The 12,787-nt window shown below is 44.1% G+C and overlaps 1 protein-coding gene across 15 annotated transcripts in view; it reads left to right on the top strand.

Moving 5' to 3' along the window:
* The window catches only part of Carmil1 (capping protein regulator and myosin 1 linker 1), a 261,752-nt gene that overhangs the window by 111,026 nt on the left and 137,939 nt on the right, over window positions 1-12,787 (top strand). For all 15 annotated transcript variants that reach the window (XM_026782902.1, XM_026782904.1, XM_026782899.1 and 12 more), the window contains exon 5: window positions 5,410-5,531. In XM_026782902.1, the coding sequence (XP_026638703.1) occupies window positions 5,410-5,531 (122 nt within the window). The remainder of the gene's footprint in view (window positions 1-5,409; window positions 5,532-12,787) is intronic.

Genomic DNA, 12,787 nt, shown 5'->3' with positions numbered 1-12,787 from the left:
TATATATATATATATATATATATATATATATATATATGTGCATTCCATATGTTAAACCTTGGGAAGGAGGTTTTGCGCTGCTGTTTAAGATGCTAGTTTGTTGTTTTTCTTTTTGCTTTTCTTCCTTTAAGATATTAGCATAGTCGTGGAGATATCATATGAACTAGGAAGGAATCTCTGCTCTGTATCTCTCTTCTTAGAAGAGCAGTGCTAACATTAGTTCTTCCTTAGACCTTTGGAAGTTGTCTATGTTTTGAGGCAGCATCACCATCCTCCAACTGGCTCATAGTATTCACTTGTGATGTCTGTAGAAATCATTCCTGATAAAGATAATTTGCCGACCTTTTTCTCTTTGTGCTTATTTTGTAAGACATTTTATTTTATCGACCATCTCAAACACTTGTTTTCTGGTTGAATTGCTTTTCTGTTTCACTGGTTCTTTCTCTGAGCTTTATTTTTATAACTGATTGTTTTACCTCTTAAAAGCATATGCGTGTTTAGGTTGCTGGTGATGCTCTTCAAAAGAAACTGTCAAAGCTGTCATTTACGACAGCTGAGATTACATACAAATCCCTGGAAGTTTTCCATAGTGCAGCTGAGAGCGATATTTTATCGTTCTCCAGAAAAATATATTTTGCACAAGAAAAAAAACACAGCAACATATGTTTGCCCAAATGGCCAAGTCTATGTTGGAGTGAGTCATCACTCCTAAGTGATGCATGGCGCTAGCACTCTAGGTTGGCCTCTCTACTGAGGAAGGTCTGTTTATGAGTCAGGCTCTAGATGGGAGCAGTGGGGACTAGTGAATGTTACTGTCAAATTTATATCGAGAGTGTGATTTGACTGTGGTATTTGCTTGTGAAAAAGATGTTGGCACAGCAAGAAGTCTCCCATGTGGCTGCAGGAGTTGACCATTCTGTAACCTGTAGTCTTGTCTCCTCTGTATGCCAACCACTTAGAAGAACTGGGTAGGCAGCTGTCTGCTTCAGCCATGGAGATGGTTTGATTGTTTTAAATCAACTACACACTTCGGTTATCTGTATTCTGAAGACTGAGACTCCGTAAACCATGTCACCCCAGAGAGGATCAATGACTTAAGAGCTTCACATCCTTTGACTCTCTAGTTTATGTGAGGTCTGAGCATGAGGACATCCGCCAGTTACATACAATCTAACCATCTTTTGAGTAAAGATTTTATTTTATTGTTGTGAGAGAGAGAGAGAGAGAGAGAGAGAGAGAGAGAGAGAGAGAGAGAGAGAGAGAGAATACAAATGGTCATATATTCAGATGCCTCCTAGAGGCATGAAGAGCACATCATATCCCCTCAACCTGGAGTCACCAGTGGTGCTTGAAGTGGGCACTGGAAACTGAATCTGGAGCCTGTGGAAGAGTGGCTGTGCTCTCAACCCAGTGGTTCTGAACCTTCCTGATGCTGCTCACCTTTAATACAGCTGGGGTGACCCCCAACCATAAAATGATTTTCATTGTTACTTCATAACTGTAAGTTTGCTGCTGCTAAAAATCATAATGTAAATATCTGTGTTTTCTGATGATCTTAGGCTACCTTTGTGAAAGGGTTGGTTGAGTCTCAAAGTGGTAATGAATTCTTGCTAACATTCTGGGATTATTAAACTTTTGTCGTTGCTATCTTTACCATTTGTGTGGTTCATCAGTTCAGGTAAAATGCTTGGGGTGGAATATGGTGCCTTGTATATGAATGAGTGAGTGGTCAGTATGTTCCTGAATTAGTAATGTTTGCCTTAACTATTGCTCTTTTCCTTTGTGGAAATCTGGGATGTGAAATCTCATTTTAAAGTTTTGATGATGTCACTACACCTTTGGTGCTCATGGTACATGGTATAGTACACCTCTATATTATGGAATTTTATATTTTCATCTGCAATTCAAGACTTGCTATTATTATTGTTGTTACTATCATTATTAGTTTTCAAACTAAAATTTTGCTCTATCATAGAGTGGCTCAAGAAAGCCAACCTCTGCTTGTTTCTATTAGAGGAAGCAAAATCACCACATAAGTTTATCGACTGTGGTTTACTAAAAAAAAAAAAAAAAAAAAAAAAAAGTTGGCTATATTTGGGCCCAGTAGATCAGGTCTGTAGTCTAAGCCTCTAGATGCTGAGGCAGGAGGATGCCAAATTCAAGACCTGCCAACACTACAGAATGAGTTGAAGTTGAGCCCAAGCAATCTAGTGACTCTATCTCAAGATGGGAAGGAGAAAAAACAAAAGGAGGACCCGCTTGTTTTTCCTGGCCACCCGGATAGCTTAGACCAGAAATAATAACACAGAAGCTGTATTAATTAGATCACTGCTTGGACCATTAGCTCTAGTTTCTTATTGGCTAACTCTTATACTAATTTAACCCATTTCTATTAATCTGTGTATTGCCACGTGGCAATGGCTTACCGGCAAAGTTTTGGCATGTCTGACTCTGGCAGCTATATGAAAGCAACAAATAGACAGAAGGATCCTCCCACACCAGAAAAAAAAATAGAGGATGTAGCTCAACCCATAGGATGCTTTAGTTGGGTTCTGTGATAAGGAGTAGAGATGGCGGCTTGTAATCTCTGGTGATTTTAACCAAGGCCTTGAAAATCAAACCTAGGACCATATGCACACTAGGCAAGCACATTCCAAATTACTATTTTAAATGGGAATAAAGGTTATGAGTTCTACCCTGTGAGGTATTTGAACATTCTGTTTCTGCTCAGCCTGGAACAGAAGGAAGCCAGCATGTGACAGACAGCTCTTTTTGTTGAGGCCATGATGTGTTGGGTGGCCCCACCTTGGTGGCTTTGTTGTAGACTTTACATTATGCAGAGGTGTTGACATCTCCAGCTGGGCTTTGTGAGCACCTTCATGTCAGGTTGCATTTGAAGGCTCATTTCTTCCCCCACCTGTTGCCCTTTCTTTTCCCTGCCATCCTATTCAGTCCTGTATAATTAGGACGATTATGTGTGAAGATCAAGTGGAATTAGAATAGGCTAATTATGAATCACTTGTGCCCAGACTGTGAACAGAATAGAAGCGAGGAACGTGAAAGGCCCTGCACAGATGAATGTCATCACCCAGGGCTGGGGGCAGGGTGTCAAGCAGAGACACACAGTGGCCTCCCACATGATCTGGCTATAGAAATGATTGTCTGCCTGAGAAGCAAGGAGCCCAATGTGTGGAAGCAGCACTCTGACTAGCCTCTTCCCAGACAGACACGGTGGAGTCTGGCAGGAAACTAGCTACAGAGCTTCTCTGGGTGTTGGGCTGCTGCTGCCTTGTCCTGGGGTCACTATGTCTAGCTCTTGGACCACTGAGCTCAGGACAGTTTGGGACTTAGCCTAGAGCATTCTGTCATGTCCTTCCTCCCACCCCTCCCGCTTCCACTTCCCTCTCTCCTATTCTTTGTTCCTTGTGGTCTTTCCTTCTCTTTCCTTCCCCTTCCCCTTTTCCTCCCTCCCTCCCTCCCTCCCTCCCTCCCTCCCTCCCTCCCTCCCTTCCTTTCTTCCTCTTTTTATCTTCCCCTGACCCCCCACCCCACTACTACCTCTTTCTTGACAGTGTCCTATTATTGTAGATCAATTAGATCTGAAACTTAGTGTATAGACCAGGCTGGCTTCAAACCCATGGTGATCCTCCTGCTTTGGCCTCCCATGTTTTTGGTGTTTATATTATGATTATGGGTCTTGGCCACCAGGTTAACGTCTGCTACCAGTTTTTTGAAGAATGTGTTGAGAGTTAAAATGAAGACATTCTTCCCTCCTTGCTAGGTGGCACCAGGTGCTGTACCTCTGCAGTTTCCGTAGAAAAGTTTCATTACACTGTTAGGCTCACCAACTGGATCTCATCCTTTCAACATATTTTCCATTCCTTTTCCCCTTAACAAGAATACATTGCTTCAGATTATTCTTATTTTCAATTTGGCCCATTTTATGGGAATCACCCTGGATAATTGTACATGGAATTTGGTTTCCTTTTTATACACAGTTAAGTGACAACAGGAGCAAATGCTGAGGATGTTAGCATACTGCAGTGCCGCCACCAAAGGACTTCATTGCGCATGGTTACTTAGAGCAGTGGTCATTGACCTTCCTAACACTGAGACCCTTTAATACAGTTCCTCCTGTTGTGGTGACCTGCAACCATAAAATTATTTCCTTGCTACTTCATAACTGGGATTTTGCTACTGTTATGAATCATAATCTAAATATCTGAGATGCACGACATCTGATATTAGAAGTTAATATCAATATTAATATTGACCCTTTGGAGGTCGCAACTCACAGGTTGACAACCACTGACTTTGAGGGTTAAGATAATGTCATCTTTTAGGAAAGTGACCAGTGACTGTTTCTTGTGGAATGGTCCTGTCATCAGCAAGCTGACTGTTTTGTGGCTCAATCTCTTCTTTTAAGGTGGATTTTAGCTTATTTTCAGGACCACGTGAGGAATACATTTCAGCTCTTTCTGGAGTCTCCAGCCCATACTGCCATTAAGCCTAGCATAAGATTTTGTTACCTTACTGTTTCAGTGTTTTCCCTTGCAGGTCTCTCTGCTTAGACAGGTTGGTCTTTTAATAAGAAGTTGAATTTTCCTTTGCTCCTAATAAAAAAGATTATTAACTTTTATTTAGGTGTTTTTTATAAGATTTCTTATCTTAAAACACAAGTTTCAAAAGAAAGAAAAAGAAGCGACAAATGGATGACGTCATATCCAAGAACTGAGCTACCACAAGCTTAGGTAGATTTTTCTCCAGATAGGATCAGGCCAGGATGTGTGGGATGTGGTCAAGTCACCAGGAAGGTCTATTCCAACCAGTATAGACTTTGAGATCCTGATTCAGTTCCCTGATCACATCCATAGTCAAGAGCAGAGAAGAAACAGATGGATCCTTGCTTGCTTATTCTCAACTCTGTTTCTCTATTCCTACACTGTCCAGGAATGGGACCACACACAGTAGGCTGCCTCTTTTCACATCAGTTAACAATCAAGACCATCCACCACAAACATCTCAAAACCCAACCTGATCCACACAAATCCTTAGGAAGACTCTTCCCTGGTGATTCGAGGCTGTGTCAAATTGATAATTAAAAGTGACTACCACAGATATCTAGGCTCGTTCTATTTCCTGGCTGTTATGAATATCCCAGCTATAAACATGGATGTGTAAGTGTGTGGTATGTTGACCAAGCATCTTTTAGGTGTATTCCCAAGGGTGACTTAGCTGTGTCACATGGTGGTTATGGTTTTGGTTTCTGAAAACCCTAGGACCCTCTGTAGTGGCTGAGCCAGTTAATAGTCCCACCCATTGAAATGCTTCTTCCATACATCACTTTATAACCTTACTAAAGAGGGGAGAAGTTGGGCTCCTGGTTAAGTGTGCTGCTTGTTCTTGCAGATGGTTGTGGAAACTGAGAAGTGTAGCATGTCCATGAAGATGGAGTCACCGGAAGACGTGAGTGATGTGCTGGCTCACATAGGCACCTGCTTGCGGAAGCTGTTCCCAGGCCTCTCCCCACTGTAAGTCCTGCAGAGGAGCAAAAATGTTGCTCCTTATCAAACTCACAAATGGGAAAATATTCTCCTCTTGTCTTTGTACCTTTATCGCTTTCTTTCTCAGACTACTTAGAACACCACCAGCAGCAGGAGCAGCACCACCACCGTCAGCATCAGCACCAGAACCACCATCACCTTCACCATCGTCACCTCCACCACCATCCCCTCTCTACCACCATCACCTCCACCACCATCACCTCCACCACCATCACCTCCACCACCATCACCTCCACCACCATCACTTCCACCACCATCCCCTCTCTACCACCCACACCCCCATACCACAACCATCTCCTCCTCTATTACCTCCTCCTCTGCCACCACCTCCTCCACTTCTACCACCTTCTTCACCACTATCACCCCTACCCCCAGCCCAAGTACCATGGCTACCTCCTCCTCACCTCTTTCTCCACTACTACCACCCCCACCTCCTTCCTTTTCTCTTTTACTACTTCATCTTTCTTTTCCTGCAACCTCTCTTTTTTTCTTCTTTCTTTTTTTTCTTTTAGCTCCCTTTTTTCTGGGTCAGGGAGGACAGGAAGGGGGGTGGGGCAGTCTAGTCCAGGGCTCTCAGCCACTCTTCAGCATCAGCCTGCAGGTGATGGGATTATAAAATGAGTCACCATGTCTGGGTTAGGGTAGTGGTTTAGCTAACAGTGCACATTGGGGGTGGGGTGTTGGAATGAGGTTTGTAATGTAGACAGAGGCTTCTGTCGGGAAAACTCTCAGTTAAGACGCTTTCCTGACAGGAGGATGTGTTCCACCTATTGTGGGAAATCCCTTCCCTTGCCCTCTGAGCATGCTGAGGGGTGCTGGAGAGGCTGAAGCCTCATGCATATGTATGGGTGATTTGTGGTGGGTCTTTCCTGGTGGTGAGGCAAATTCTGACAACTCTTGCCCTTTTGGAACAAGAAGGAAGGCCAGCATTAGGAAAACAAATCATTTTATCTTCATAGCAAGGGGCTAAAGAGGGCATTGAGGTTAAGGACCCCTTCCATTGCTTTCTGCTGAGCTGACCTGCTTGTCTTTGCTATATTCTCTTTTATTCCCATCACAGACATGCTAAGTGAGCATACTCAGGATAGCTGGTTGCTGAGATTATGGTGTGTGCCTAGTCTCCCGGTGATATAGGGGATGGGGAGCTGGGGTTGTTCCTTATTCCCTGCCTGTAGGAGTTCAAGCCTTGAGTGTTTTTAAGGAAAGCACTTACTGAGGTCCAGTCCCAATGTGCATGCTCCAGGAGGCCTGCAGGGTAGGCTGAGAGGTGAGGGATGAGTCACAGCAGTGGTGGGAATTTCCTCTGGAGCGGTTTCCGGTCTCTTATCTTCCAGCCAGGTACTTGCTCTGTCCAAGTAAGCAGACAGTGACCAAAGGTGACCAAAGCAGGACTTTATTAACAAAAAGTTAGCAGATGAACAGAATAAGAAAACCAGGTGCCATGCAGGAATGCCACCTCCATGCAATAGTGTGTAGTAGGAGGCTGCTTGTTTGTCCCCAGCTACCTAGACCACGAAATAATCACTCAGAAACTAAGATATTTGCAATACAGTTTGGCCAATAGCTTAAGTGTATTCTAAACTAACTCATCTCCATTAATCATTATGGCCATTTGGCTGTGGCTTACCAGGTAAAGTTCCATCCAGCGTCTGTCACTGACAGGGCTACATGGCGTCTCTTGACCCCGCCTCCTTTCTCCCAGCATTTAGTTTAGTTTTCCCCAGCTAGCTCTGTTCTGCCCTGCTATATATAGGTCCAAAGCAGTTTCCTTATTCATTAACCAGTAAAAGCAACACATATACAGAAGGACTTCCCATACCAACAGTGAGAGATTGGAATTCTTGCTTTGCCTCAGCATGCAAACCAAGGAATTGAGGAAAGTGGTAGGAGAGTTAGAGCCCCCACAGGCTGGGGGTGGCATGGGGCTGGAGCAGCAGGTCCTGAAACAGTAGGGACCCAGCGGAAACTAATTTCTGCCTGCAGTCACAAGTTCAGTCTTGGCGGTTGAGTCAGGAATCAGTTACTCTGCCAAATCAGTAGCCAAAACAGAGGTTGAGGTAGGAACCAGTCACTCTGCCTGCAGCTGCAGGACTGGAGGCCAAAGCAGCTGTAGCCCAAGGGGCAAGGAATCTGTCTCCGACAGGTCTGGGAGGCAGGAACAGCTTTCCTTCCCTTCAGGGAGCTGTGTTCTCAACCTGTGGAGCATATCAGATGTCTTTCATATCAGATAGTTACATTAGGGTTCATAACTGTAGCAACATTATAGTTATGAAGAAGCAAAAATAATTTTATGGTTGGGAGTTACTACCACATGAGGAACTGCATTAAAGGGTCACAGAATTAGGAAGGTTGAGAACCACTGAGCTATCTGAAGAGTTTAACCATTCAGAGCCTTTGAACCCTGTTTCATAAACCCAGGTGCCCTGCCCTGCCCTGCCCGTGTGTGTGTGTGTGTGTGTGTGTGTGTGTGTGTGTGTGTTTGCTTGTTTGTGCACGTGCATGCACGTGGTGTGCACACCAAATTAGGTGTAGAATGAAACCAATTAGGGAAAAGCTATCAATCCTGGAAGAAGAGGGAGACATAGTCCTGCCAAAAGTGTTCCCAGTCAGGTGTGGCCCCTTTCTTCCGCACTCGTGGTAGGTTAGCAAGTACAAAGAAGGGGTGCCCTGGTATTGTCATGCGTGGAAGTTTGAAATAGTGTCTAGTGGCTATGGCAGTGTTTCTGTCATGATTGTACAAAAGGGGCTGCTGCCATGATCGCTACCTAGTGGTGTTCTTCTGTCGTGGCTGGCTCCAACAGGTCATCGCTGGGGCTGCCCTGTCTTCAGTGTTGCAGACTGTTAAAGCCAGCTGATTCCCAGCGCTGTTTGCGCCTGGGTTTTTTGGTCTGGTTTCTGTTCTTCCCCCTGGCTGCCACTCAGTAACAGTGGGGACTTCTGCTACCCCATCAACCTCAGAGACTGACCATGCTGGGAAAACATTGAGGGCACAGTAGCTGAAACTTTCCCTTAATGTACTGTTAGCAGCAAAGGGACAGAGGGACAGCTCTACCCTGTCACCCTCGGCAGTGAGGAGTCTTCTTTATCTTTTAGAGATCCCAACTCAGGTAAGCTCAAGATTGGGTCCTTTGACACAGAAAAGAATTTCAGGACTAGTCTGGAGCAAAGTTAAAGGTGCTTTTAAAAAACACTAAAGGTTCCAGGAAGGCTCTAAAGCTACACAGAGAAACCCTGTCTCAACCCCCACTCTCAGAAAAAAAAAACACCAAAGGTATATCCACCTAAGAGTGTGGGTGTGAGCTTCTCAGAAAGGAACTAAGGTTTATCAAAAATGATTTAAAACTGAAACAACATGTTTAAGTAGTGGTGCTGGGGTTTGAACTCAGATTCTCCTAGGTGCTAATCTACCTACCAGACTGATCTAAAGATTTAATATTTATTTATTTATTTTTTTGGTTTTTCGAGACAGAATTTCTCTGTCTAGCTTTGGAGCCTGTCCTGGAACTCGCTCTGTAGACCAGACTGGCCTTGAACTCACAGAGATCCACCTGAGTCTGCTTCCCGAGTGCTGGGATTAAAGCCTGTGCCACCACCACCCGGCTTATTTACTTACTTATTTGTGTGTGAGTGTGCATGTGTGTAATCATGTGTGTGCCACAGCATGTATTTAGAGAGCAGAGTACAACCTGTGGCTGTTGTTTCTTTTGTTCTACTATCGGGATATTACTAATTTAATTTTGGGTTTGGATTTATCTTTATTTTTTTTTCCTTCCAGAGAACATTTAGTACAGAATAATGTTTCCAGTGTAACATTTGTAGCTAGGCAGCTTTGCTAAACCATTGGCTCCTTAGTTCCTGGCAGTCCCGTTTGTGACCTGCATTCTCTCCTCTAGTCTGTCTGGTGGGCATCTCCAGAGGGCTGTCCTCAGGATGCACATGCTCAGTCTGCCCCTTACCTTATAAAACCCACCCCTATTGCCCAAGGACTGGCTTTGCTGTTCATGGTCTCATGAGAAGGAAGTCATGAGTTAGTTACCAGGCTCTTGATATCATCTCAGTGAGTCTTGGCTGGGCCCTTTGTCTTCCTTTTTGTTTCCCTTGCCTCAGTTTAGACTGGGGCGCTTTCTCCACCGAAGTATCTCTGTAACTAGTCTCTTGACCTCTGCTTTTCGATGCAAACAGCCCTCTATCCTGATAGCAGTTATCTTTGTAGAATTCAAGCAGTATCTGTGTCTTGCAGAACTGTCTGCCGACTCGCTGCCTGATAAAACTGAAATTGTATCTCTCGGCCCAGAAGAGAATTACTTTCCTACCACATGATCAGCCTATTTCAGAATACAGCAGATGCTTGCACTTCCATCTTTTTATGAAGGTTCCTTCCTTGAGGAGCTCTGTTAGGTTTAACTGTGAACTCCCTCCACAAGCGCACGCACACTGTCCAGATGACTCAGGAGGGAGCGTGTGGATATGCTCTTAGGGGCATTTTCCTTTGGAGAACCACTAAACAGGGGGTGGCTTGAGGGCCCTGAGGGAGGCTAGAGAATGTTTGTCCATGTTGAGAGGGGGGTGATATTAAACCACAGTGAGGCAATGGATGGATGAGGGCAAGAAGAGAGAAAGAGAGCTGGGCCATGATGTTGCACACCTTTAATCCCAGCACTCTCAAGGCAGAGGCTTGATCTCTGTGAGTTTGAGGCCAGACTGGTCTATAAAAGCTAGTTCCAGGACACGCTCCAAAGCTATAGAGAAATCCTGTCTCGAAAAATAAAACAAACAAAAAAATCTTGTCTGTTTTCTATATTTCTATTACAAAATAATAGCAGGATGCTGGCTGTGTGATATGGTTTTGACATGTGTCGTGATCCTTTCATGAGTGTGATGCTTTGGGGATTGGCAGTTAAGGTTGGTGTATCACCAGTGTTCCTTAGTACTAAACAACTGGATACTGTGCATTTCTCTCTGAAGACAAACACTGATAGAAATATGGAAAATACAGTCACTTTGGAGAAAAATGATCCAAGAGGAATTTATATTGAAAGGAGATATTCCCCTCACTTTCTTGAGTAGTAGGCAGCAAGTCATGTTCAGGTGACATCATTGAAACATGGACTGGAGCTTATGAGACAGACCAGTGGCTAAAGCACTTGCTGCCAGGCGTGTTGATGGGTTCATTCTTAGAACCACATGGTGGAAGGAGGGAACCAATTCGCACAAATTTTCACTTGACCTCCGCATGCTCATGTGGTACATGCATATACACTCGAACGAACACACACACACACACACACACACACACACACACACACACACACACACACAACACACACACACACACACACACACACACACACCCCGAATCTTTCTCTGTCCCACCAACCAGTTCCCAAATAATGACATGGAGAATTCTTATTAATCATGAAAGCTCAGCTTAGGCTTGTTCCTAACTAGCTCTTCTAACTTAAATTAACCCATATATTTATTAGACTATGTTCTCCCATGTGAATTTTACCTCTGTCTCATTCTGTGTCTGACCATGCTTGCCTGGCTTCTTCACCTGTTATTCCCAGAGCCCTCTCTTTGCCTGAAAGTCCTTCCTGTCCCTCCTGCTTAGGTATTGGTCATTTAGCTCCTTATTAAACCAATCAGAAAGCACCTTGGCAAAGACATATCTTCACAATGTACGAAAAGATTATTCCACAACATGAACACCACCACAACTACCACCTCCACATTAAGTAAATAAATGTTATAAGAGATGCTTAAATAGTGACTGTTGAAGGCAGCCACTACTTTGGATGCACACTGGCCTGGATTTTTAACTCAGTTCGTCTCCATGGGTTAAAATAATTCAGACATATTTTCATGCCATCAGTTTACCGTGAGACATGTGTGAAGAGCTGGTATGTTCACTAGAAGGTTTTTCCCCCCTTTTTGAGTCTCATGTAGTTTAACTATGCTCAAATCATCATTGGTTCATTACTAGAGCCAGTGAGGAGTCTAGGGCCCGAGCATTATCACGCCTGCTCTCCCAGCAAATGCTTTGTCTGGCTGAAGCTTCTGTTTGCATGTGTGTGAGTTGGGAAGCACATTGCTGCTCTGTGCTATCATTTAGCTGAAGGCAGAAAACATGTCACGGGATTTTCCTCTCACGCATTTGAGAGGAAAGTGCACAGGGCTAGAGCAGAAGCAGCCCTTCCAGCCTTCTGCAGGCTTGGCTCCTTCTCTCCTATGGAAATACACGCACATGTTTTGCAAGGCTCCTTTGGCTCCTGACAGCTCAGCAGAGAAGGAAGGTGAGAAGTGTTGAAAAGCGGAGCTGCTAGGAAGAGCCCAGATGGACGCTTCTGCGGAGTGGCTCCCGGAGACTCCTGTACCAGCTGCCTCTCCTCTCCCACTCTTCTCCTTCCCCCTGGGTATGAGCGCTCTATGCCGCTGATTTTGAAGTAGAAGTCTCTGCTTTCCAAGTCTGCTTATTTTGTGCTTTTCTTGTTGTTGTTGTTGTTTTCTTCTGTATTCTTAGAGTCCTGTTGGCACAATCAGTTTTCTGTTATCGCAAAGCTCCTTAATCCAAGCACTTTACAAGGAAAGAGGTTTAGAGAGGAAATTTCACTTTGAGCATCCTTATCTCTCTGACCTCTGATGAAGAGTAGGTTATATGGGGAGGGGACCAAAAAGAAAGCGAACAAACAAAGAAAATCAGAAATAGAGGAAGCCTCATGCAGAAGGAGTCAAGCAGATGAGGTGGCTTTTTGTTAGTTAACCTTATCTGGAGAGATCCAGTGTTAATCTTGTCTTAAAATGTATTTTCCCTCTATGACTTCATTCCCTTCTACCCCACCAGCCCCTCAGCATGCCATACTAGAGACACAAACTTGGGATGCACACTTAATGTAAACCACAGTGGCCATCTTTAAATTCATTTCACTGGTATCTGGCTGTTAATTTCTGCTTTACTTTTCTCTGCCTTTGCCTCTCCAAATCCCTGTCCCATCTATTACTGGAAAAGCCTGCCCTGTAGTTCTATGGAGACAAAACAAGAACTTTTGTTTTTGTTTTTGGAGACAGGGTTTATCATGGAACTCGCTCTGTAGACCAGGCCTGCCTCTGCCTCGAGCTCAGGGATTAAAGGTGTGCACCACCACTGCCCAGTTTAGGTGCAGGAATTTTTTTTTAATATTTATTTATTTATTTATTATGTATACAATATTCTGTCTGTGTGTATG

The sequence above is a fragment of the Microtus ochrogaster genome, chromosome 16, assembly GCF_000317375.1.
Source record: "Microtus ochrogaster isolate Prairie Vole_2 chromosome 16, MicOch1.0, whole genome shotgun sequence".
Lineage (NCBI taxonomy): Eukaryota > Metazoa > Chordata > Mammalia > Rodentia > Cricetidae > Microtus > Microtus ochrogaster.
This window is presented reverse-complemented; position numbering and strand designations above follow the sequence as displayed.